Here is a 27,803-nt window from a genome sequence, read left to right as displayed (position 1 = left end):
ACTAAACAAATATTTTGTATCAAACATTTATGTAAAGATAAATAATTGTTACACTGTAAAATTGTCAGTTCCATTTACAGTACATCAACTACATTACAATGCAGGAGAGACTAAAGGAAACAGAGGGTTTAACTACAAACAACCTTAAAACTGATATACATTGTAGATATTTCCCCATAAAAACTTCAAATGCTCTGTTCATTTCATTGCTCACAACTAGCTAACTTACATCTCTTAGCAAAATAAACACATACCCTTTATTTAGCATGGCATATTTTGTTACTGAATTGATAATCAAACATTATATAAAAATGATCTGAACATTTGCCTCAAGGGGGAGCTTACAGTTCATTCTTGTAGATCCTTTGCACTTTCAAGCCATTCCAAGCTAACGTTCTTTGACGACATTATAATACAGCCTGACTGCAAAATGTTATTTTTGCTTTGTGTTCAGTCAGTAAGTCATTATACCTCCATGCTACTGTCCTTCCTAGGCGTCTTTGAAATCCATAGTGTGGACTGGTTTGGACTGGTTTTCGTTCTTCCTTTACTGAAAAATAAAAATATAAACTATTTTCAGCGCATTTGTGCCTTTGCAGTCCTGATTCAGGTTTGTGATTAGACCTGGGTATTTCATCCCCTATTTGAAGGCCACCTTTGTTGCTCTCGTAGCATAGGTTCCCCATCCACAAAAGGGTCGTGCCCATGCTGCACCAAGCACAGGACCGCAGCGGTGGGTCGAAGTAAGCAACTGCTACCAAAGTTACCAGACCACCCCGCTTCGCAGCGCTCCTCCCGGGAACTGAACTGACTTGGCCCGTATTTCTTTGGGTTTTTTTCCCAGATCACATGCAACCACACCTACTCATACGGAGTGGTCTTTTCAAAGACGGGTGTGGAGACTGTTTGACCAGGGTGGTGGGGAGCTGGGCGCTTCCCTTGTCTGGGGGGACGTACGGGGGACGGGAGCGCACGCACCCCTGAGCCCGCGTCCAACGTGCTCAGGGTGCAGCCCACCCGCCCCGGGGGGCTACCGCAACCCTGCCCGCAACCCTGCGCGCCCTGGAGCTGCACCCCCGCGACCACGGTATGCTAACGGGTGCCAGCGTGTACTGGTACGCCAGAAAGCCGCCTCCCTTCAGGGCTTGACCTAACTTCTAATGAAGTAATGGCGCATGAATCAGACTCCTAGCAATGAATGACTGGTAGAAAGCTTCCTTAGGCTTAGTTTTCATTCAAAACTGTCAAGGGTAGGTTTTGTGTTTGGGTTTTTTTTAATAAAAAAGATAAATCTGGTTCCAAAAGTACTTGCTCTGCAACACTGCAAAAGTGTTCACTCCAATCCTTACAGGGAGCCCTGAGGTGCCCTGTAAGTTGATGCCAGTCTTTCCACATGGCTAGCATCTCTGCTAGACTGCCACAACACACCACCTTTCCTCTCTTAGATGGTAGATGACGGTGCACTGCAGTCTACTGAAAAGAAAAGGCACTTCATGAGCCATTGCAGCTGCATTTCAATCAAAATGTTTTAGTCTCTGGCCAGAATATTTCACACTGATGTTTTTTTCCAATTAAGTAATAACCAGAGGAGGAGAAGTAGCCCTACATAATTCTGCAAGTTGGAAACCTGAGAGTCAAATCCCACCAGTCCTATACATTCAGTTTTACTCCTTTCCTGGTGTGTAAATGTGAGCGAGTCTGAGTTGATTTAAAATGTACTTCGAGGGAGCTGGGCGGTACAGTAGTTTTTAGTCCCTCCAGACTTACCTCTGAAGTCCTACAAAGTAATGCATTATGTACCTGAGCCCATTGGAGTAATTGAAAAGACTCCCATTGGTTTCAGTGGACTTTAGATCAGGCCACAATGCTATAAACAAAGCAATTGCAATGAATCAAGTAGTTTCAGCACTTCTTTCTTTAAGAAACTGATTCATTACTTCCTTCTAGGTTAATACAGCAAAATCAGGCATATTTTGTAAATTAATGATGAAATGCTTTGAATGGAGAGTCCTTGCCACACAGCAGGAACAATTTCTAAATACCTTGGATCAGAACCTCAGCTGTAAAAAATGAGCTTATCTTCAGCGAACCTACGCTGATTTTCAACAGCTATACATCTGGTTCAGGAAATAGGTTTTAGTAAGAAAGGTAAAGAAGATGCAATAAATAGCTTGAGCATATCGCTGTTTGGACCATCAAATGCAATCATAGAAACTGAGAAATATACCAGGTTGGAATTTAAACTTTCTGCAAGGCATTCAGATGATAATGGAGATGGGTCTTTGAAGCAGTTTCTCCTTGCTTCCCTGGAAGAAATGAAAGGGAGAGCATCTAAGCATGAATGAGCTGATCATTTCTACTAGCTACAGGGAAGATGTTTTGCTTTGCCTTATTACTACCCTTTAAGAGCCCAACGCCAGGCAAAATTAGTCATGACCTTTCAAGCTAGGCATGTCCTGGTTGGCCATGGATTGTGGCTTTCAGAGGAAAGGTCACCATGTTGTGGAAGCCTAAAAAAGAATGAGAAGTCAGGTTCATTCGGAAAGTTGGGGATCTCTCCTTCCCCAGCAGGACAGAATCCCTTTCCTAAAGCTCTACAGTGTTACAGTGTCCAGATGACCAGTTCAAGGGATTGCTTCTTTTTTTGATTTGCTTTTTACCCAAGAACTGTGTATTTGTGATGAACCAAAATGATTCACAAGGTAGGTCATATGTGGAAATATAACCGAAAATAGATGGGGAAACATTTTTTTAAAAACAAAGTTCTGTTTCAACAGATAAAAAAGAAAATACTTCATTTTTGTTGATACCAGCATATCCTCTTTTGACTTAAAGGAATTTTAATGAAAATTTGTTTTATTTTCTTTAATTAAAAGCTCTGGTGCAACCCAAAATGAACATTCTGGAAAAAAAAAAAAAACCTCTCTTGATTCAAATTCATTTTCTCCCTGATTTTTGTATCATTTAATCTACCAAACTAACCAAGCTAATAGAAAAAGTACAGTCTTCCAAGTTGAATTTCCAGTATCTGTGTCATGCAATTTTTAAGTCTTGGAAGTTCAGATGAATTACTTCTGGATGAACTGCTATAGCATCAAAGGCCTGATCAAAGCCCACTGAAGTCAACTACTATTTCTATTGATTTCAGTGGGCCATGAATCTCTCATTGTTTTCCCAGGAGTAATCGAGAGCTGAACCTTTTCTGGGGAGAGAAAGAGCTGCCAGAAAAGGTATGAACACGTATGTCATACTTACCAAGAAATCCAGGTCCATTGTGATAAGGGTTCCAGATTTAGATTACTTATATAATCCAGATGTAGATTACTTATATAATTGCTATTGTTATACATATGATCCCTTTATTACTCTCTTTGCTTTGAGTTTCCAACCTTCTACAGCCCCAGTGCTGAGGTCTGGATACAACCTTTCACAACAATGAATTTGCCTGCCATAGGACAGGTTGAAAAGTGCACGTTTTCCTTTTCTTTACAGGAAAGTGCATAACATAAAGACACAATCTAGTTTATGATGCAGACCTCATAATATCTTTTCTTTATGTTCACTTGTTTCAATGAGCCATATCACTGAAGAGTGCTGTGAACATCAGTGTACACTCACTCATACAGATATAAGCACACTTGACGTTTGGAGTGTTTTCTCACTTGAAATAAGGTATTTCAGCTATTTGCAGAAAATGCTAAATAAAAACCACAAAGAAAAAATAAACACTAAAAGTAAGGAGGAAACTTTTTTTTTCTGATTTCCTAAAACAGTGATGTCATATTCCTTACTAGTACTCCTGCTCTTCTAGAGGGATAACAGCTTGTGAATCTGTTTATTACTCTTGTTATTTTACCAAAATAACGTTTATCCATAAAACAGTTATTTCAGTTTAAACTTTTACATTAACTTGAGAATGCTTCCTGAAAAAAACCTACAGAATGAAAGATATCTTTGAAATTTTCAGAAAGATCCGTTAGGAAAAAAAAAAATTGTAAGTTGTCATATCTTGGTATATCACATTTTGAGAAAGATAAAAAGTCCCAAGAATTTTAAAGCATGGATCAAAACATATCCTGTTTCATAGGCTGAAATGTTTCCCATTTGTATAACAATACAACTGTTTGATACTATTTGCATAATAATACAACTGTTTGATACTACATCTATGTACACATGTCTATTTACTTTATGTATCTTCTTTGACAGATACATGATGTACAAAGGAGTTGCACTGGCGTGTGGCTCAAAACATGTTTTTGCTTTTTGTTTTCAATTTGTCTGCTCCAGTGGCTCATCTGGTGTACGTATAAGATGTGCACTGAAACAGCATTAAACAGCTGCTGACCCCTCAGGTTTATCCTTGGAACAAACTGCACTTTTGAAGTGAGTCCTTGAGTTCGCCCTCTATCAGTGAGGACCCCGGTATTATTCCCCAAAGCCCAGACGCTGTATAGGTGGTAATCATGACGGAAGAGGTGAGGTAAAAGTGCTGCCAGTAGCTCAGCCTATCAAATGGTCAGCCGAGAATTCGTCTTCAGAAAGAGAGGAAGTTCTAGTGGCAACATACTTTGAGAGACCTGGAACTATTTCAGTCCATTGTGGAAAAGCCTGATGGTGAGCGTTCAGCTGTAAACTACTTGGATTTTCATAGAAGGAAAGATGCTTATTCGCATATATGGGGACAGATGTAAGCAGCCTTTCAGTATGAATAGCTTGCCAATGGAAACATGAATTCTGCATTATAAGACCATTTGGATTAGTATATTTTACCTTTTATGAAGCATCTGGAAACAGCAAGTCCCAAAAGCCACCAGTATCAACAGCAGTAGTGGTATAGTGGGTATTACGACATAAATTAGATTCGGAATTATACCTACAAGACAAAAAGTTCTCATTAATGTCTCCCATGTTGAAATACTTTTAACCACATAAGTAAAAATCTGGATTAAAATATCAGACATACATTAACTTACACAAAAGACCATTTATACATTCCTTTTATAGGAAGAGCTCCAAAAAGATGACTCAGCAATATCAAGAATAAAATAGTACTTCTCCAGCGATGTGCAAAACATATTTTAAGGACTTAAATTCTGACATTTTCTGTGTGCATCAATGTGAGATTTCCAATTTTGTAATTGAAAATTCAAATATTTAAAGGGAGTACGTTTCACAGCCTATTATTTTTACAGTCCGTATAACCCGTCTGCTCAGTTGCCCTTGCATGTTGGATTCCCACCCATGCAGGACCACAAGAGGAACAAACTCTGCTCTTGTCTCCCCATTCTCCTTAAAAGAGAAAGATACACTGTCCTTGACTAATGAGGAGAGCGCTAAAGGTGCTCCCCTGCAGGTCTCTGGGCAAAAGGGGTGGGAAATGGTACAAGTTGAGACTCTATTACCCGCCTAGAATAGAGGACGGGGTCTACAACTTCCAGAAAGGGTCTGTCTATTTTTCAGTAACTATATGCCCATGTCTTGTTACAGTATACATTTAACTACAAATTGTGGAGACTTTCTTACCCATTGTCCTCTTTTGAACATATTTTCACTAGCAAGAGTAAATGTGAATATTCAGATTGGGTTTGTTTATGAGTTTTAGTTACAGAGCCTTTGAATGGTTTGTATAAATAGTATTATTGATTTCAAAATACAGTTCATCAGTATATCCGTTCCCGTTGTTTGTAACTCCAGAGGAATATCAGTCAGGAAAACGGCTCGAATCCAGCCAACAAGCCTGGAAAGGGAGTGCCAGCTTTCCATAATCCCATGCTGTAATCCTGTAAGATCCTGAGTTGCTCCTCAGAGATGTTCAAATCCTTGAATTACAGCCGTGCTACAACGCTTCATGGACCGCAGGACTCCGATCAGGACATAAATTGCGAAATGAAATAGCTAGGAGCATTACAGCAAGCTCCTAGGCAGTGGGTATCCATTTTCAAAATATCAAGAGCCATTTCTGCTAGAAATCTCAGCAAAGCATTTAACTCCTCTTAGCACGTGGAGTTCCTTAAAACACAGGGTACCTGGGAGAGCTATGGCACAACGCTTATTCTGCAGATAACTGAAAAATTCATGCCCTATCTGTTAGGAAAGAACCATTTGTGCCTTTGTGGTGAGCCCCAGGCATCAGATATAAAAGATAATATATGCACCATATGTTTGTTACATATGCTGGGGAAGAGGCTGGGAGGAGATGGAGAGAGGCAAGGCACGGGTTACCACAGCCTAGAAGGAGACGCTCCACTGCCGGGTGAACGCTGGTGAAATCTTGCATCTTGACAGAGACTCACCAGGGTCAGAGACAACGGTGCAGATTTCAAGGACTGCTACACTGTAGATTTGGGTCAAAGTTCAGGGAGACAGGGAAATAATTTGTTTCCGCAGTTACAAAGACGACTGACTAAAACTCTTGAAATGTTATTCAAAAGTATACTTTTTCAGGGCACTTCCTGGGGAAATAGACTGCTTCCTCCCCACTGACAATAATGGAAATTGTTAAAGATTAATTTAACTGTGTCACTGTTAATATTTTTACCAGAACACTAAATTCATATGAACACATTACCTGTTTCAGTAGCAATAACATGATACTGATCTTCTGGTTTGCTTGTGTCATAAGGATTTCCTGCTGGCACCGTTGGAAAAATACCTGAAAAGGGTATCAGACACTTTATGAAAACAGTGAGTACAAAATATGGCTGTTATGTTGTTAAATAAATTAATAGTAATTACATCTTAATTTACATTGGAAAAATGAACATTTCAGGATCAATTAAACTGCTGGATATAAACATGTAAACAGGATTTTATTGCAAAATCGAGATTACATCTGGAACAAGAATTATGAGCAGAACGATTCTGAACAATAGCTGTATAGTTGTAGCTATTGCTCTCTAAAGGATTCATTTTTCATATGTTCCAGTTCTAAACTATGCCTGTTAAACCTGAGTAATTTTGGAGGTTCTTATAAGCTATCCTTATATTTATGTATTTAACATTGCGACTCAATTTAATGTTTCAAAATTTCTTACCGTAATCTGGCTCTGCTCTGTCTCCTAATTCTTTTTCTAAGACATTATCTGTTAAATCAATATTTGAAATCAATTGTTGAAGAATGAAAAATGTGTGTAATAAACCAGATGTTTTCATTATTTTGCATGCAGTATCACAAAAATAGATACATTCTCCAAAACAGTAATTGCTTAATTCTTCAGCATTTAACCTTCTTACCAAAGACTATTTGCAAACTAGCGTCAAATCACTTCTAGTTCATACTTTTTTGCTCCTTAGAAAAGGGCTATAGTTTATTGTATTTCCAATTCTTGGTGGCTTCTGCTAGGTTACTGGCTAAATCACTGAATCCCTTAATTTCTTGTGCTGAATAAAATTCCTAACATATTCAAAGTTTCATTTGTGCAGACGATCCTAAAACAATATAAGAGGAAGTGTTCTTATTAATACTTAAATCTTATTCACATTTTCAGACTAAAGCTTACAGAATGTTGGCTACGAAGCAAAACAAAGCAGCACAAGTTTTTGAGGTTAGATGTCAGCTTCACGTAGTTTGGTTTTGCAACAGGCAGCCCTAAAATACAAATCATGGGCAGCGGGTCCTAATACATCACACAAGGAAGTGAAATTACCAAAAGAGGAATGACAGTATCCTATTTCTTGCAATGCATCAGAAACTGGAGAACCAATTCACAGTTTTGAGCTGTATTGCAGAGGCTTGCAAGTTTACTTATGGCTATCGTTACAACTAAGAATTTACAAAGACTACAGAAATAATTACCTCATATTGAAAGGATGGGCATAGGAGTGGAATCTGCATGATTGCTTGAATACCATTCCTTTATCATAAGATTATATTAACATAATAGTGCTATGAGCCTGCAGTTCCGAGTGTCCTGATAAACACAAAATGCTGGGAGAAATCAAAGAAGCAATAAAGCCTACTAGAACAAAGGCAATTATTCCATCTACTCTGGTAAAATTGGCTATGTTTGGCCATATATAGAGAAAGATACCAAAATATCACAAAGAACTGAGTTGCTGGCTCTAGACAGCAGAAGAGGAGATGAATTTTTAATTTGATGGCATAATCAAACCTACAGGAGCGGGACGGGAACTAAATGTGGTTGCAATTACCAACCTATAATTAAATTTAAGATCACTGAATGATCGATATGATCTAAAGCCAGGCTGAACATTGCAACAGTAAATGCTGTCAAGGGAGGTACTATAAAAAGGGCTTAGAAAAATGGAAGTGACTACCAGAAATGTAGTTGCTGCTTGAGCAAGACTGTCTAATAAGCGCTGCCCTAAACTTGCCACTGATACAATCAGATGCAGCTTCATCACGGTCACCTACAACCTCTGCGTTTTGGCCTATGACTGGTATCATACACCATACACTCAAAACAGGCAGGAAAGTTGTGAAAAACAATGTACTCAGATAACAAAGTGAAATTCAATATGCATGTGGTACTTCAATAATCCTGGTAAAATGGATGTATTTTGTATTGCAAACGGCTGATGTTGAAGCTGTTACAGTGATTTGCGGGGGGGAGAAACGTCATTTGTAAGTCTCACTAGCTTTTAGATAGCAAATGTAATTTTCTTACAAACAGTGTTGTACTTTCTTCAGGCAGAGAAAGAAATGTCATATACTTATTTATATACATTTATGCATCTACTCTTCTTCTCCATGCAATAGAAAAATACATTTCTGGAGAATAGTCTGCTTTGCTAAAGAGCACAATTCCAACAGCCTGAAAAGTAAATAGCTACAATTCAGCAGTACTGTATTTAGCTGCGTAACAATGTCAGTCCTAATAATAATCTACCTATATATTGTTTGCCTTATTATATGCCTCATTATACACTAGTAATCTATTTCTACATAGTGAAAGAAATATAAATTCATTTTCACTGTTACTGTTATCACTTTGTTTTCTGCCAATCCAAATACTTGGCATTTTTTCAGATGGTGAAAGCAATAGGAAAAAACAATTCTTTATCACATCACAACTAGAATTGTAGCAGTTCACTGTTACAGAATAATTATTTCACTTAAATTTGTTTGCTTTTAAAGGTATGAAATGTACTTGAAACTGAGCCCTTTCAATCAAACCTACATTTTCTGACATAAAAATGCTGTTATTTTAACAACTTAAAACATTTTATTGTGTTCTCTTATTTCAAAATAATTGTGTTCAGTTGTAAAAGTAATAAAATTGTATATGTCACAGTTCCTTGAATGGCCGGTGTGACCAAGATGAGAACTGATCACCATAAGACAGTGATAGTCACTAATAATTTTAGAAGCAGGAAGAGATTTGAGGAGTGGGGGTGGAAAGTGTGGGTATATCAAGCCTTCCAAGTATTTAATATTCGCTTGCAATATGAATTGCCATTAATATCCCCATTAAGATATTAGACAGTGAGAAAGCTATCTATCCACCAAAACTGGAGGAAGAAAATAGCCTGGATCTCTACAGAGAGATGGATCTCTATAAAGAGTGTGATTATTGCTAGATCATGAGCATAGAGAAAGCAGGTAGGAAACTGCAGAATTAGGTAGGTCAAATAGCTCCTAAGGGTTGGATTTCATATGCATTCTGACTTTCAGACTAGTTTTTGAAAAGCAGACATACCATAAATTATTTGAAAATATTTGCATGATCCTGCTGAAAAACATGTTTTCGTTTACTGTAAGTACCACCAAAAGTAGAAACTGTTACAGGTTCAACTTGAAAGTTTACTTTTCACGTCCTTTTTCTGTTTGCACAAAGTTCTAGTGTATAGTTAATGTTTCCTCTAATGACATATACAGAACCTATGTCATGTCTGGAAGTACAGCCAAATTGCCTAAGATGTGGCTTTTTCTGTCACCATCTGAACTAGTGTGCATCTGCTTTTCATATCTATAAATCTACACGCATGAACGCAGAATTTTATTCCTGTTGTTCTGAACTTCTATTTTCTTTCTTTAGGCCAAAACTTTTAGAAACAACCATCACACGTAAGTTGGTATAAAATGTCAGAGGTCTGCAACTACAAGAAGGATAGTGTAATTTTTTTACAGTAGGACCAACAGATGTCTTGATCATCCTACTTGATAGCAAGCAACGGAAGTAGAAAATGGCCACTTAAAACACTCTGTGGAGAAGAAAATAACTAGTGAATGAGTTAAATCAAAGTAAACCTGGGAATGCATGATAGTGAAGTTAACCTTAAAAACATTCTTATTGGATACAGATAGGTTTACTTAAATTATCACTAGATTTCATATATTACATCCCTTGTTAATGTCAGCTCAGCCACTCGCACACCAAACTAATCAGCACCACAGGCAGGTCTTGTGTGGCCACAAGACATTTGTAGATTCCCTCAAAAAACAAGAGGCAATTGTTTTTCTAAGAAACCGTCCCACCTGTGAAATATAACTTTAGTTTCACCTACCTGGGCCATACTTGCAGATGAAATTGTGCTTCATGTTGCATCTATCATCATTCCATTGATAAAGGTATGGCCCTCCCAGACCAGGGTTTGCAGTTGGCTGATGATACATCACAACACAGGCTTCACTTCCACAGGAAGGCTCATCTGTATACCAATTTCTAGTGGTACACAAAGAAAACTTTCAAATTTTGAAGGTAAGGTTCATCAGGATGCCAAGGAAAGGCGTTTACATCAATGAAAACATGTCAACACCAATGGCCCCATCCTCTTCAAAGACATGCTGCATTTCCCACAACTCCTCTGTGAAAGGAGTTTAGGGCCTGGGCTTCAAAAATAATCTGACCTCTGAAAGCACCTCTGCAGAAATAACACTATATTGCTCTGTTTTCGTTCCTATCTGACTCTTACCTGTCCCGTTGTCCGAGTCCTGTGAGCTGCTGCTACTCTGGCTTTTGGCTTAATCAGGAAATTAAAGGCTTTTCAAAAGTCAGGGTAGAAACAGAACAATTTACACTGAGTAACTTGCATTAATTTACTTGTTGGCCGGCTCCCTGATTCGAGGTGGCCAGTCTTGCAGAATTTGCCTGCCTGCTTTCAGACCACATCCTAAATCCTCTACGTGGGGCAGAAAAACCTCCAAAAGCCATACAGAGGCAAATTCATGACCTGGGAGCAAAGAAGATTGTAGGCTGAAGCCACACTATGCCATCCTCTTACAGCTTCAAATTCAAAACCCTGGTTGCCAGCTCCCCTTTCTCTGGAGGAGTTAAGGAGGGATGCTACTAACTTCACGGGGCAGCAAGTCTTCAAGCTTCTTTACAGAAGACTTGACTTGGCAGGCATTTCACTCTCCATTTCTTTCCATGAAACCTTCTCAATAAGCAGTTTTACAGACTTACCTGAATGGTGAAATACTGCCGTCAGCCCACTGGTAGAGGTCAGGGCAAGCACTTGAGGTGGCTAGTCCGTCGCCATTTCTCCATAACCCAATCCAGAAATCACCATCAGAAATCCCAGAGCCCGATTTAGTAAGGTTTTGCAACATGTTTTCTATTAGTTGCTGCTCAGCTTCACTTTCCAAGCTCAGTAAAGCCCCACCATCAATTTCACAAGCTTGGCGGGCCTCCTGAAAGCCCACGCGTCTAGACAAGTCCTGGAAATAAGCTAACTTGTAACAAGAGCGCTTGAAGTCACCATAGCACACCTTTTGACCTGAAAAATATAAATATGAGAGTGTTTAGAGTACAGTAATGAATATCACAACTGCAAAAAAAAAAAAAATCTATCACGGCATGCATACAGTGATGGAGAAGGACAGTAGGTTCTTTCCTTCTGCCCCTGTCTGAAAGGACTCACGGTGATACACTGACACTGCTGAAAATCTCAGCTTTAATTTAAATTGCAAATATCATCAGTTCATGGGAATCTGTGGCTTTCTTCCCAAGGCCTGTGAAACTCTCCAGGACACTGAAGACTCCCGCTAACTTCTAGAAAAATGTTCTCTACTTTAATGACTGTACCATCAGGCCCCTCTGTTATAGCCAGAATCTATTTGAATGGTATTTTCTTAACTATTTCACACTAATGGAGCAACTCCACTTCTATTTGGTAATCAAAGCTATCTGATCAGAAGAAAAAAATATTTAAAATACTCAATTTTAGTGGCAAGAAGCAGCTAGCAGTTTCTTGATTCTGCTGTCTAACCTTGAGAGGGAGTATTCACAAGGACCTCATAGCTACTCTTTCCTATAATGTGTCTAAACGCAACCTGTAAGGGAAGGAGAGTGTCTGCTCCTTTAAGGGTATCTGGTCAATGACTTTTTCCAGCACAAAAAGGAATAGTAAGAAAAGGAACAAAATATACAGACACAAACCTGACAGAAGAACATAACGGAGAAAAAGACAAGAAAAAAACCCACCTTGTCAGACACACTAATTGGTAGGCTATCAAAAAACCGCAGGCAAATGGAACTTTGCAACTGGATAAGGATGCACACCTGGGGACCCAGGATGTTGGGGGGGTTGGTGGGACCATGCAATCTGATGAGAGACCACACAGGGTTAGGGAATGGGGAGGAACAAAGGGGGAATGGGCAGAAAGGGGTATAAAAGGGGCCGCTCACATATAAAATGGGACATGGGGGGTGTCTGGACGCGTGCCTTCCCTAGTGACCTATCTCTGCCAGCCGCCGAGGAGGAGGGGACTTGGCTGTCCATGCTTATGTGGGTCCTGCGCGTGGGCGCTGTTGAAGGCAGCGCCTTGTCTGCGGCAGTCTGTGTGATGGCCGTGTCAGCGTCCTCTCTGTGCGGCACTGGGACACCTGCTCAGCTTTGCTACTGGTTGAACCAGCAAAGGGGAACGCGGCAGCCACATCCCTCAGCTCGGAGAGGGGCCCTGGGTACCGGGACGGGCACCAGCGGCCAGGCAGGAGGGACTCCTGGGACTGGAGGAGGCGGCCACACTCTTCACATCCCTTAACACAGCCAACAGAAACTCCAGATATCAGCAGATATCACAATACTATCCAGGTACAACAAAGAAGCCCTGTGATGCTTTCAGACAGCACTAGATCCACTGCATTCACACCGGTTTTTCCTTGCCCTTCAGAGTTATGTCTGTGGAAAGAATCAAAAACCAAATGACGAAATAATGTTTATTCCTTCCAGTTCTTTGGCTGAGAAAGACACATTCCTTTTTCCTAAGGAGGAAAAATAATTATCATCATCTTCAACTAGTGAGATTCTCTAGAGTTTATTCAACATATACAAGATGTGGAATGAACAAACTCATTTATCAGCTGCAACTGGACTCCAGTATATTTATTTAGGGACAGGAGAAGGGTTCTAAATATAGGGAAAAAAGCTAACCATCTCTTAAAAAAATCAAGTTTTTTCAGCACGGAAATTTATCATTGGAGAAGAAAAGTAGGAAAGTTTGTTTTGCTAACTAAGTAAGAATTACCAAGGGATACCAAAGTAACAAGAACTTCTGGGCATTATCTAGATTGTTTAGAAATCAACAAATTTTATCATTTTACTGAAAATTTGGCAAGGACAGTATTTTATTGCACCATGTCAGTTTTGCATTTGAAAATCTTGATTTACTCCCACTCTTAAGCAAACCCAGATACACGACTCATGTAAATAACCCTTTGGCTTTACCTTTGAACAGGTTTTATCCTGTTTTACCTTAAAAAAAAATATTGTAATTTGTCACTGGGAAACAGTAACATCATCCTATAACTTAAGCTGTACTTAAGCTTTTTAAGCCAGTGTTTTTTCTATATACAAAGAATAAACATAGAAGTGAAAAAAAAAGCCTAAAAGATACAATAAAGTTAATTCTTCTTGCTTTAGTGTTGCTTCATCTTCGTATTTAATGACAAGGAGCATACTTCCCATAGCAGACTGCATACAGCACAAGAACTGACTGAAGACTTCTCTATATTTGCACAGAGCATAGTTTCAAGAATTTGCAGAGAATAAGCAGACTGTGTCAAAGCTGCATGAACATCAGAACGTAAAAACAGGATCATCTCATGACTTTTAGCTAAATCTAAAAGTAATTCTTATTTTGGGGATCTTTTTTATTGTGGAAAGCTAAATTATAGGGGCAGTAGGCATAAACTATGTTTAGTTTTCTAGTGTTTCCTATGATTCTTGTAATCTTTCTCAAAAAAAAAATCTCTGAAACCTTTTCTTTATGATACCTTATTAAAGTTCATCTGGGAGAAGGATTGTCAGTAAGAGAAGAGTCTTGGCGGTCTCATTCTTACTTAGGCTTGGCAGACAGACTTACAAAAAGTCACTTGTTTATCAGTAGTTAATCTGCCAAAATAATACAGGAACAAGAATAACCTACTGTAAGGACAAGCTTGTGCCACAGATATCCGTGGAAAAAGCCAGGCTCTGAGATCAGGAAGAAAGCACCTATTTGGACTTTCTCTGATAATGTCCTGACAACGCTGTGTATGTCCCAATTCCTTTCCCTTTATTCATATAGGTTAAGAGCCTTGCTATCTATGAATGTAATAAAGAGCCATAGTCCTAGCTGGGCAATGGTGCTGAAGAATCAAGGGGCAGACCCCTTGTAAGAGATGCATATAAAATAATGGGGTTCTTTGTAAGACTTCTTGGAACAAAAAGAAAAAATACCCCTATTTTCAAAGTTACAAAGTCATAACTCTAAATGCTCAAAAGTGGGAAGTGCAAGAATGAAAGCTGCACGTGAAATCACAGCTCATTCCCTTCATCTATAATGCTGCAATTCAAATTTCGTTAATACGATCGTCACCTTTTTATTTTCCCCAGGAGCTCTGTCTCATTGACAGGATAGAGCGCACACTGAAGGAGGAGCTGATCAACATTTTGATCCTCACCACTGGGTGAGTGACAATGGCTTATTGCCAGAATACCCATATGTACATAACAGTGCAAACATCCAAAGGCTAGCACTGAATTATGTAGGACACTAATCATTTATAAGGAAGAAGGACCACACCTCTCCCTGTAACTAAAGATTGGATCCAAAGCATTAATTCAAGATGTATATGCAGATTTATGGGGAGTCCTTTGTCCATTGTCTTGCTCTTTTTATTTCCCAGACAATTTTTAGAAATAAACTCATGATGCCTTTCATTCTGTGTACATACTCCTCCTTGACACCAAGTAGTAAGTTATGAGCAAATTCAGGTATCAAAATATCCCCGTCACGATTTCAGTCACGCAGGAACGTTCAATGCACTGAGACGAGAGGGCTGGCCACTACTGATCTCCATTCCTGTGCTGCGCCGCCATTTCATGGGAAAACAGCTAGCTTTCCATCCGCAGCACACGCATCCGCCCCGTGTGTTTCTCAGGTGGCTGAAGTGTCCCCCTCACTCTCTGTTCCCAGGCACAGTCTCTGCTCTTCTGTGACTCTCCCAAAACCCGAATCAGTTGACCTCTCCAGCAGGACAAATGGCTCCTTGCTGGCTAACTGACCAAGCTTCTTCAGGGTACTTATCTCCCAGCCGGCTGCCGCACGGAGACCCACGTTGCCAAATGGCACCTGCTGTTTCTCAGCTGCTACAAGGCTCGTGTCCGTAAGCCGTCACTCGTGCTGTATACTGGTCCAATGCGGAGATCGCATCGGTGTCAAGGCTCAGCTCCATCACCACACCAAGCTGAGGAAACCAGGTGGGACTGTACAGAGCAGGGAGAAGGACAGGCACTTGTGACGCACAACGGCAGCAGAGCTGCTCCATAGGTGCCACTGCGGCCCTAGGACGTGCCCAGTAACAGCTGGCCACTGTCGCGCACTCGGAGCAGGGAGCCCTCTTGGAGCCATCCAGAATACAGACGTGAAGGCCCAGTCTATACCCAAGGGTTTATCTGACAGGTAGTGAGTTAAAATCTTGAAACTTTGTGTGAAGACTTTTTTTTCCTTCCCCTAAACTGATCTGAATCATTTTTTGAGGATACCATTGTTATTGTTTGTGCAGGGTTAAATAACTCTAAAATCAAGTATTATAAAGTTAAAGAACTGAACAAGTGAAAATTTGCTACAATCCAACTCCTAAATTACTTCTTTCATTTGTTGCTCTCTACACCTGTGGCAAAAGAAATAATTTCCTCCTTACAGGCCGATCATTTGTGCAAGAATATAGGTCTGCAAAATAACAGAGAAAACAGCAAGAAACCAAGAAATATTTGGCACTAAGACCCATCCGGTATGAATGAAGTATGTGATGCAGAGTAGTAAGCTTTCTAGAAGAAGCTGTGAATTTTTTTTTGTTCTAGTTAATTTAGTCCCTGTGTTTAGGCAATGACCTACTCTGAATCTTTTCTTTCTTCTTTTGAAGGGGACTTTTATCTGCTGTAGCGGAGCTAGTTCAACGTGTTAATGGAAATCTGCAGTTGTGCCTTAACAGCTGGCAAATCAGTGCCCGTTTTAGTGCTCTTCTTGGAGCACACCGAGATGTCAAGTTTTCAAGCTTCATATTTTACAGCCTTCTCTCACTACTAATTTCTGAAATACAAAGCAGAAATAATTTACCAGTGAAAAATGACAGAATGGACCACATTGTATAGCAGGCAAGATAAGTATGGAAACATTAACTATGGACTATTTTACCTCCTTCTAACATCTTTGCAGCAGACGAGACTCCACTGTTAATTCTAAAGCAACATTCACTTTACCATTTCAACTGTACAAATTGAATTCCAATTTTTCTGTCACAATTGAATAGAAACTAGATTTGTAAGCAAGTCTATTGGAATGAATCAGGCTAAGATACTATGCAATGTGAATAAATATAGGCAAGTTAAGCCTTTACAACCTTTCAACAAAATCTGCCCTGTGCTGCTTGAGAGATGAAAGAAAACATTATTAACATAATTAATTTAATAAGCTCCAAGAACTCACTCTTACTGTTTTCCCTTACAAATGCTCAGACGAGTTAAGGTTTCAACCAACGCTACCCGAGTACCTGCAGATGTGAAGGTGGAGTGCTTATATCCTTCCTTTCATGGAGTGTATCAGCTCCTTAATCCTTGACCCACCTTCCCTCACCCAAGCAGAACAGCCCAGACCCTGGTCAGAAGTGGGCACAGAAATAGGCAAAACATGCACCTGCCTTGGCGTCACGAACCCACACCTTACCTTTTCATCAACAATTGCTTTCTTGCCTGCTGAGGGAAAGTGCTGTGGTGAAGCAACAACGAACTGACAGACAAAGACTGTTCTTCTCTTTTTTCCCAGCTGCAAAACTGCAAGATTAGGTCTCCCAAGTTTCCTTAATGGAAATGTCTCCAGGTTTGTTCTTTCTACCTCTCCTGCGTACACCAGCCACGCAACATCGCTCTGGCCCTGTTCCTTCAGCCTTAGCAGCTCTAGTTGCCTACTGCAGAGAAACTGGCTGAACTGGCTGAAATTCCCTTGCACTCATTTTGTCTCAGCATCCCGTTAGCTGAAGAAAGCAAGCGTACAGTACTTGCTCTAAGAAGTGCTAGCTACCATTTCCATCCATATGGATCAGTTTTCATCCTTGGGTGTCACTTAGCAGCTCCATAGTAGAATGTTTTGATATCAACATTAAAACAAAAGTAGCTTTTAGTTGAAATACTTGATACTTAGTTAAAACATTTCTGCAGATACTTCTGCAGGGGAAAAAAGTCTCTTTCAAGAAAAGGAGAAACAAGCAAATTCTCAGCTGGTATTTCAATCAATTATGTCTCCATTATGTTTTAACAATGATGCTTCATTAAACAGAAATCATAGGTTTCTTTAGGTCCGTCATGACAGTAGTTATAGCAAAATGTCATTTAGAAGCAAAGTTACTGATAAAGTAACTAAAGCTCAAGACTCATCTCCCTACGAGCATCAGGCTCAGTCCTAACTACACCCCATGGGCAATGAGGGGCACAAAGGTTATCTTGAGTAACAAACATGACTCAGCTGGAGGTTTTGAAGATGTCAGGTAGAAGATAAGCTCCCTGCTGGTAAATCCCATCCCTCCTCCTCTTGAACCTCATAAATTAACCTACAGTCCGGGGTCTGCTACCATTAGCATCCACCTAGGTTAGCAGGGAACAGCAGCTGCACGTGCATAGCATATGTGAGGAGAGAACAAAGGAATGCACAAAGCCTGCTGTAGAAAAGTCCATTATGTTTTCATACTGTGACTTTTTTCTTCCCGAGACAATGGATTCAGCAGAAAACACAGAGGAGCATTTGGTACAAAGGAATGTGAAATGTTTAACACTAATCAGAGTCCCAAAGGTCAGCATGAGGCTGATGGAGGCCTCTGAAAATAGAGTAACAAAATAACGACACAAGGACATAAGTGAAAGTAATCATGAAATCGTAGCAAGACAGAAATCTACGTAAATTAACCAAAATATTCCACTGGCTCGATAATATTTCTCTGCTTGTGTTATGAAGACTAGTCTTCGTCTTGAGCTTGTGTGAGCACATGGACTTCACGGGCTGTGTAACCAGCATGCAGGACACTGGGCACAATTTGTTTTCGCCTGTCCCCACGCCACAGGGTGCTCCACGCCAAGTTCCAGCAATGCACTTCAGAATGTGGCCAGTAAGAGGCTAAAAGGTATTAAATTTTCCTAACCACATTTTGATTGAAAGCTGATGCATCTTGTCAACTGACCTTTGTATTATCCAGTCAGATTTTGATTGGGTTCAGCTGCTGGTCATGTTTTGATATATTATGTTACTGCTGTTGATGTTTTACTGCATGATATTTGTGTCCATCTACTGAATTTAATTTTTTTTGATGATTCATATAACTTTTTTTTAAAAAAATACTACTCTGATAAGATTTCATAATTACATTCTGTCTTCATTTGTGATAAAAGCAAATTGCCATCTTTTCTCTCCAAAGCTTGTAATACTGAAGACTCATCGTTCTCTAGTTGGGTCAGTATTCAAATCATAGATGTTGCTCAGCTCACGCTCCTGAGCAGCTTAAGGAATTCCGTGTGTTCACAAATTTGCCATTCAAATACAAACTGCTACACAGATCATTTGCCAGCCTGCATCTGTATTAATATCTTCATAGCTAACTCCTCCATACCTTTATAGGTACTTTTTCCTCCCACCCTCCTAATAACTAAGTCTGTAGAGAGAAGAGACATTCATTTATACTTTTTCTGGATTAGAGGTTATACCTAATACATAATACAGTTTCTCCAAAGTGATTTTTCTTCTGTGAAAAACTTTCAAAGGTTCCAAGTCCCTTTTAGGGGGTTATATAAAATAACTGAGGGCCACATTTGCCTATTAAGTAGCTGTACTTCAGGTAGATATGTATACAGGCAGACGGTTTGTATACATCATATCATATAGTCATTAGCAAGTAGACAATGTCTAAGGTGGCTTGAGAGGCTGGCCCCAACCTCTCTTAAGCAAAACTCATCTATTAGCCAGACTTCTTACAATACTTGTCGTAATGGAGTCCCTTTCTTGCTAAATTCTTAGGCATTAGCATGTAAAAATTATAGATGTATAGATAGCATGTAGAAAATGATAGGTAAAAGGCAAATTCTTTCTCTTCTCTCTCAAACACAGGCCAGACTATCTTTAGCCATTAACCATCCCATATCTTGTGAATTAGCAAAGATGATGATAGAGGTCCTCAGACACCAGCCAAAGGATTAATGCAACTCTTGCAGAGAGAGAAAACAGGGGACAATGGAAGTTGTAAGTAAAAAGAAAGTACTGTATTATACCATTCATACACAGATTTAGTACACTTATGCAGAATATAAAGCTGCATTTGTCCCAGTCCCATCCCTGTCGTCTTTATTTTCTCTTTTGCCATGGGAAGTGATTTTCAGTTCATTTATTGCTGAAATTGAGTTTTCACCTGTATGTCAGCCTTTACTAGTTATGCTATTGTGTTTCCAAGCGCTTTTGGAGACAAGGAGTTGACTTAGTTATTTCTGAATAACAACGGTTCTCAATAGACCCATAATAGCTACACTTATACAAAACCAAGCCATCAGAAAGGAGACAGTCTGTTTATAAAGGAGCATTGGGCAGTGCTGATTTGAATATTAAAGAATATTACTTATTACTAACACCCGGATTTTGCCATCTGGCTGAATACAAATGCAATTAAAATGAAATCTGATAGCCTCCCTGCATATTGCAGCAAGATAGTTGGTTAGTAAAATAGGTGGTTAAAAAAATATACATATGAAAAACATACATGACGACAAGTGATCTAAATGGATTATTTTTGGTGAGGTTTGTTAAAGCCTCTATGTGCTCAGAACCTGTACTGTTCTAGGTCTTGGGAAGATGCAAGCAAGGATTCCTTGTCCTACAAAACACAGATAAGTTTTTCTTTGTGTTGAATAAAGCACTGGGAGGATTTGTCTTCCCCAGAGCAGATTACAAGTTTGTCTGGATTTTCAAAATCAGGGATGTGGTGTTTCAGACACAGGCTTGTTCTTGATGTACTGGGAACTGGAATACCTGCCCGCATAAAAGGCTGCCATCTTCACCAAGCAGTGATAGGCTTATTCACTCATTTCACAAACACACACGTTTATTTCTTCTAGTTAGCTTCTCAGCTCTGGCACACATGGCAGGGATCTCAGGCCACTGATAATGGAACTGTAAAGAAGTAGCTTGATGTCTGCATCTCATTAGAAGCTAATCAACACTTTACCATCCATAATTACCCTTGCAGGAAAACATACGGTTACAATTACGTAAATCAATACAGGGTAAGTGTCTTTAACTGGAAAATAAATATCCATTTTTATGAAACAGTTTTAGTCACTGATTCGAGTGATGTGTCAGTGTCAAGAAAAAAAAAATCTATAAAGTATTTCCCAAGTACTTCTTTTTTCCCCACTCCGGTCAAATCATTAAAGCACTGACAGTTTTCCTTTCTTCTAAGTGAAACATACCTACTTCTTGGCATCAGCTCTGCTTCAGATATCTAGCACATCATAAATTTAAAGCCTGAGATCCATTTAGCTTTTCCTGTAATAACTGTTTTCCTCTCTTCTGATCATGGGAACTTTATGGGTCTATATCACAGGGATGATCATGGCAGACAGCCACTTGCTTCCATGAGGGGCCAGTGCACAACTGCACTGTCCTAGGGGTTCATGCAAAGTGCCAACATAGTTGCTAAGACAACCCCTAAAAATTGCAAGTTGCCTTCCCTTTTCCCATGTTAAGAACGAACTGAGATTGGTGACAGACCTATATTTTCCCATCTGTCTTTGAGAGGTCTAGCAACATTGTCACTGTGAGCAATGCAGGCTCCTTGGCATCACCAAGCATGATGAGAACAATGCACAGAGATGACAGGCTTGTATTTCAACATGGCACAATCTGCGTCTTCTCAACCAGCAATAAGAAAAGTCACCATAAGCATAGGACACGGAGCATAAACATTTTCTTTTGCAATATATACTCAGGACTACAGTTTCCCTAACAAAGAATTATGTTTGTTAAAAAAAAAAAAGTAAAACTACCCAAAGTATAACACTTTTCATGAGTATAAATAACCCTATTCACTTCCACAGACACAAGCAGGCAGGCCAATGATAACACCCAAATGTCAATGGAATCTATTTGAGCCTATTCAAAATAAAGGAAATATGATGTGTTAGAAAGACCTACACATCTACAAGTCTGCTCCAGGATGTGGATTATTTACCCAGGACTTTAAAAAAAAAAAAACACCAAACAAAAAACCCCAACACTTAACACTGAAGCTGTTGGCAGTGGTTTTGCTTGATTGTTTTCATTTTTCTGAAAAGTCTTGTACACTCATACACTAACATAATTTTTTTATATATTACAGCCTAAAGACACACCAAGAGTGTTCCATCATTTCAGGTGTTTAATAAAAAAGCATAAATACTGACACAGACACTGTCAAGACGGCAAATTAAGTCCCTTCATCAATAGTTTTCTGTGTAGCTGTGAAGACCAGAACAGATTTCCCAGACACTTTTAAGACAGACATAATACAGCAGCTAGTAAGTTGCTGTTAGCATGTTGTGGAATAGTCTTGACAAAAACTGCAGTCTGAATGGCTTAAGTATAATGTGTGCCAGCCTAGGGGAGCAGAGACTATTCTTATTCTCCTGTCCCAAACCAGCAGACATTTTCACACATACCTAGTTTTATATACATCAGTAGACTCCCTCAACAGGATTTCTCACAGGCATAAGCTTAAGCACTTCTGAGAGTTTCTGCCTATTGCTCATTTCTTATTTTTGTCTCTAGAAGGAAACAGTTCATAAATCTTTAGTCATTAAAATATACTCTTCATCACTCATCATCCAGAGCAAGCATCATCCATTCTCTTATTCTTTTTCAGTGAAATTTGAATGCCTTTTTCCAAGTAAGTGTATATTCATGGATTTGTTACCAAGATACCTGTATTTGCCACAGGTGTAAGTAAAATTTTTATATATATATATATATGGATGTGAAATTATATTAATTTCCTTGGCTTATGGACTTAAAGTTTCCTAGGGTGGAACGCCTTATATGCATCTCAGTACAAGAGTGCAATAGAGTGCCCATCTTTTTGCAGTAATTCCACAATTAAAAGAGAAAGCAACAGGCAAGTCCTTGCTCATTCACCTTCTACTAAAAAAAGTGGGAAAAGCCAATCCACATGGGATCTTAGAATTGGTGACAGTTCCCTTAAGGCAAAAATAGAAGGGACCTTTGAGGGGATGAGAAGTAAGTTAAAATATTTTTCTCTTAGGGTAAGTTATCCTTTATAATAAAGTTAAATGGAGGTAAAGCATAATTGGTTAATTCACATCACACGTTTACAACCCTGTATGGGAAGAAACTGTTGAGATATATAGAATGAGATTGATTTCACCAAACTTTAGTCATTCACAATGTACCTGTCCATATCTGAGCTGGCTCACTGACCTCACTGTGTAGACAACTGAAAGAAACAGGGTGTACCTACAGTATTTTCAAGATCTATGTTAAAATGAAATTAATCCCACTCTAAAAATACTGATTTTTTTCTTCCTTCACTGCTTATAAAGTGAGCCTAGAGTGATTAGTTGTATACTGCAGCTACATTAGTTAGGGCCATGCAACTGTTTAGTTAGGACTCAGTATTTCTTAAGATTGCTTGGAAGTGAAGCAATCTGTCAGTGGTGGGAGTGGGGACTGCTTCAGCAAGAGACTCAATTTCTGACTAGTGAGTGACAGGTATGAGTATAGGATTCCAGTGTAGAAATTACTATCAAGTCATTGCTTCATCTTACTTATTTCACATTAGTACTATCCATTCTTTTCTGATTCATGAGACATTTGCAAAGAGAAAGTTGTTTGTTTGAGAATTAGTTTCAAAAAAGTGCTGTATAGAGCACTTTATGAACCAAAGCATGTTTTCCTGCAAACATCTTCTAATCAAGAAGTTTGATCTGCACAGGATCAGACCTCAACTACAGAGAAGTGAAGTCAAAGTACAGAACATGACTTCAACAAGGCGAGGGACTTTTTTGCACCTAGCTGCTGCACTGAAACAGCACACCAGCCTTGTCTTGCTGGCAGCAAGAAAAGCCATGTGAAAGACAAGTGGACTATCCATACTGTCCCACACGTTATTTATCATAGCTCCCTCCACAGTAAGTATTTTCTCTTGGGCGCGTTAGCCAAGTAGGGTACTGGGGCTTGGCAATCATGAGTCTGAGAATTGCAATGCCTTCCTCTATCTTCAAACAAGATACTGAGAAGGAGAAGTTGTATTCCTGGAAAAGTAGCCTACTCACCTGAGACAAAATGCTAGAATTTTTCATCACACCTTCCTTAGCCCCTGAATAGAGCCGCAGTCTGGCCAACCTGCATAACTCTCCCCCATAGGCAAGGTAAGCTTTACAGGGTTGATAAAGGGGGATCGCCTCTAATATAAAAGTTTGATTCCTGAAACTGATTTAAGTACTTTGGTATTTCTGCCCTGCTATAGAAGGACTCATCCACCATCACGCATCTCAGGTTATCAAAACTATGTTCTCATCTATGAGTCATGTAGTTTACCTAATACAAAGTGTCTTTCCACAAGGTATTATGGAATTTCTTGGTTAGGAGCAAGCCGTGTTTAGTAGAAACGTGTATTATATCCAAGGGTCATCACCTCGTTTCACTTTAAGAACCTAGATCATTGATTTGTCTCCAGGAAGGCATTGCTCAGAATAGGTGCATAAGGAGAGGAATTAATAAAGGAGTTTAGGAGAGTGAGGTACCCAACCTCCCTTGCAGTTCTCAGACTCTCAGCTTCAGTGACTACCGAGACCTGTAACTGAACAAAAAGGTCTTGTACCATGTGGGCATGCATGCCCGTTAAAAGCTTTTCTAGTATGGAACCGAATGCTGGGCATTCACAACAAAATGTTGTGTTCAATAAACAAAACTGTTGCATGTGTATCCTATAGACGAGACTGGCAATGTTTTTTCAAACTATACTTTCTCATATTCTGAGCTACAAATGTATCTTAAAATTAACAGCCCATGCCCAAAAAAAAAAAACCAGTAGAAGGTTTCATCTACAGAAAATACTTAAAGTCTGACAGACAAAACTCAGGTGAAATAAGCAGGCCAAGCCAATAGAACTAAATTAAATTGTGCCTTTTGAGAAAGGGTTTGTTATCTCTATTCAATTCATTACCCATGAAGATACTTCTTTAATTATCTTACTTTACAATATTTTACGACCAACTCAAATCCGGTCATAAGCTGTGCGAATGAACATATCCACATCCTTAAAGGCATCTGAAGCAAATAAGCCTATAGTTTAGAGGCAACTCTTGTTGTTTCATGACCCACCCAATGATTTTCTTAATTTAGTGGTTTATATATCCAAATACTTTTACACCAAAAAAAAAAACCATATTGCTTTAAAATACAATATCAGTATTTAATCTGCTATTGATGCATAGCGATAGCAAAGAGCAAAATTTAAAAAGCCATAGAAATACAAAAAGATAGCAAACAGTAGTCATTAAAGTATAACATCTATGATTAATACATAGGCTGTTAAATGATTAGTAATCAGATTAGCTTGCATCTTGCCTGCCCAATAGATACTTAAAGTAATTGCATCTTTGCAAACTGCATTATCATCACTTCATGTTCTTCATGATGTCATGGGACAGCAAGGCAAACTCAGCAGTTTCTCCTGAGCCTGCTTTGATTTTTTTCTTTAAGAATCAATTCTCTGGCAACACTAGATATTCTGATATGGAGGCTGTGAGCACTGCTCACAAAACATCCGTCTAACTACACTAAAAAATACAAAGCATTTGTATTACTTCTCTTCAATAATTCCCAAATTAAAGATGACAAAGAACTAACACCTAAATGTGAATTGTTTGATGCAAATAATCGTTTTAATTATATCCTAGGAAAATTAACATACTTGGAAAAAGAAACAGAAAACCTTTACCTACGGAAATGGCATTTTGAAAAGGTAGACCCTTCCTTCTCTGCCCTCTTGACACTGTGGTCAAAATGGCTGCACTTTCGCAATTATTGCCAGGTCTCCTGCAAACTTACTCCAGTAAATGGGAATCTTTCCACAAGGTCCAACCAGCACTCAAGTCAGCTTCAGGAACAGTTTCTATGTGAGTGATAGGAATTATATATTTAACTTATTTGGAATGAGAGCAGTGAGATTCCCATTTGTTCCAGATTATCATGACTGAAGCATAAATTAGCAATTTTTCAGAAACAGGTCTGTTTATGATGTAGACTTATGATATTAAATGTAAGCCTGTTTAAGTCCAAACTGTTGTTTCTTATATAAGATAGACAGATAAGCTAGATGGAAGTCAGGTGGACAGCACACACTGCCCAATAACTCAATAGTACTATTTCTTGTTTGAAAAAATGCCAACTACTACTAGTATAGACGTATCCATGTGCATGTGGCAGGATAGGGGTGTGGTCCTTGAGAGGAGAGAAAAAAAAAAAGTAAGTTCTCCTGCCAGTATATCAGAATATTCTGGCATAAGCATACTAAATATCTTTGGCTATTACTGTCTAGAGAATCTTTATCTAATGAATACAACTTCAGCTAATATGCCTGATAATACGTAAATGGTTCCTTCTATAACTGGCTTCAAATCCTCTCCTGTATTCTACCAGCCAAGTATTACCCGCATAATACAATGACATGAGACTCATCACATACTTTGAAATGCTTCAGGGAAATATGGGGTAGAGCCTGTATTCTTTCAAAACCCCAAAGCTTTATATGCATCTAGAAAGAGTTTGACTAAGCAGTATACACATATTACACATTGTTTTAAAAGCTGGACCTCTACTCAATTTGCTACATATATTCACTTAAATGCAGACGCTTCAGCTAAAAGATTAAGAGACTGGGTTTGTTCAGCCGCACATGGACTCCTGCACTGAGATTACTAACGCCAAATGCATCTCGTGGGTAAGTAATCTTCACTATTCTTTAAAATAACAAAGTGTTATTCCAGTGTTTCCTGGAAGATACAGTGTCACCAAAAGCCCAACAGCACATCTCAGTTCTGCACACAAACTTGCTTCAAATAAGACATCACCAAAATGGTCGGTGACTGTACTCCATCAGCAACTAAGAAAATTATCTGAATTCAGCAACCAAGTATTTGCTACAAAAAACCCTACAAAAAAATTTTTCTTGACATGCTATCCTTACAGCCTCTGAAACAATTGTAAACAAATAATTTGCATTGTTCTGGAATCAGTTTGTAAAGAGACATGTTCTTACCTACATATACAGAGATTTACACACATAACTTGTTAACACGTGCAGTCAAGTATGTAAATCTTTGTTTCAAGACAAATGCATGGATGTGCTTGCACACGCAACATGCCTCCGAGTGCCTCTTAGCTTTAGCTTGGAGGATTTGACCCGAAGTGCAATTAAAAATATCCTTTTCATTAAATTTAGTAGCTTCTGACCATATGCACCTTGTGTTGGAAATCACAATGTGATCCTACAGCTCTTAAATTAAACCTAAGCTCAAACGTTAGATACGGATTTCTGAAGAAGTATTGTCTTCCTCTCGGTTTTGAGAGTTGTAGATATACCCACACGTAACAAAACTACTTATGCTGCATGCTCTTAAAAGTTTGCTTTTTCCTCCAAACTATATTACAAACAAAGAAGAAACATTCCTGTACAGATGCAAACAAATCTCAATGTATAGCTGTTCCTCAGAAAGACACTGTGGCAAGTACATGCTCTATCTTTTTAAACAGTTAAAACGGAGCTACGTTTTGCAGGCAATCAATCAAATCTAAAGACGTGCCTGACCAAGAGAACACCGTATTGGCAGGACCGGACTTCAGACTGCCGCCCAAGTCTGACAGCCTGGCTTTCCGCCTCTGAAGACCCGAAACGATAGATGCTTCCCCCTCCGCCGGCTGCACCAGCCCCCAGCCAGTCCCGCCGGGCCGGCCCCGGCTCACCGCGGCCCCTCAGAAGCCGCCGCGGCGGGGCGCGCCCCGCCAGCCCCCGCGCCGCGCTCGGAAGCGGATTTCACAGCTCGCCCCCAGGCGCGGGTCAGTTAACGAGCGGGCTCGGCCCCAGCCCTTCCCCTCGGTGGCTCCGGCTCCCGGGAGCGCTGAATGCACTCCCGCATCGGCCCCGCACCGACACCGGACACCGACGCCGGGACGGGTGGCAGCACCGCCCCTCGCTCCCCGCCGCGCCCCGGCCCGGCCCCGGCCCCGCGCACTCACCGCTGAGGACGCGCCCGGCGAGCCCCCCGGGCCCGCAAAGCACGGCGGCCGCCAGCACGGCCGCCAGCCCCAGCCCGCCTCCGGCCCCCAT

The 27,803-nt window shown here is 39.7% G+C and overlaps 1 protein-coding gene across 1 annotated transcript; it reads right to left on the bottom strand.

Annotated features, from left to right (window-relative positions):
- Nucleotides 1-10: 10 nt before the first annotated feature.
- Nucleotides 11-27,803, bottom strand: CHODL (chondrolectin). The gene is made up of 7 exons (XM_075173776.1): nucleotides 27,713-27,803; nucleotides 11,370-11,682; nucleotides 10,471-10,628; nucleotides 7,038-7,085; nucleotides 6,572-6,655; nucleotides 4,774-4,876; nucleotides 11-550 (listed from the first exon to the last, which is right to left on the bottom strand). The coding sequence occupies exons 1-7, from the start codon at nucleotides 27,801-27,803 to the stop codon at nucleotides 466-468; spliced, it is 882 nt and encodes a 293-aa protein (XP_075029877.1). The 3' UTR covers nucleotides 11-465.

Source organism: Calonectris borealis, chromosome 1 (assembly GCF_964195595.1).
Source record: "Calonectris borealis chromosome 1, bCalBor7.hap1.2, whole genome shotgun sequence".
In the NCBI taxonomy this organism is placed as follows: domain Eukaryota; kingdom Metazoa; phylum Chordata; class Aves; order Procellariiformes; family Procellariidae; genus Calonectris; species Calonectris borealis.
The sequence above is the reverse complement of the archived record's forward strand: the minus strand, read 5'-3'. Positions and strand labels throughout refer to the sequence as shown.

What these genes read in the sequence shown, in the direction of transcription:
- CHODL (XM_075173776.1), bottom strand. Translation starts at nt 27,803, where the DNA reads ATGGGGGCCGGAGGCGGGCTGGGGCTGGCGGCCGTGCTGGCGGCCGCC. An exon ending in GGCAGTATTTCACCATTCAG is followed by an intron (nt 10,629 to 11,369) that starts GTAAGTCTGTAA and finishes GTGTACCACTAG; the next exon opens with AAATTGGTATACAGATGAGC. An exon ending in CATCTGCAAGTATGGCCCAG is followed by an intron (nt 7,086 to 10,470) that starts GTAGGTGAAACT and finishes TTGATTTAACAG; the next exon opens with ATAATGTCTTAGAAAAAGAA.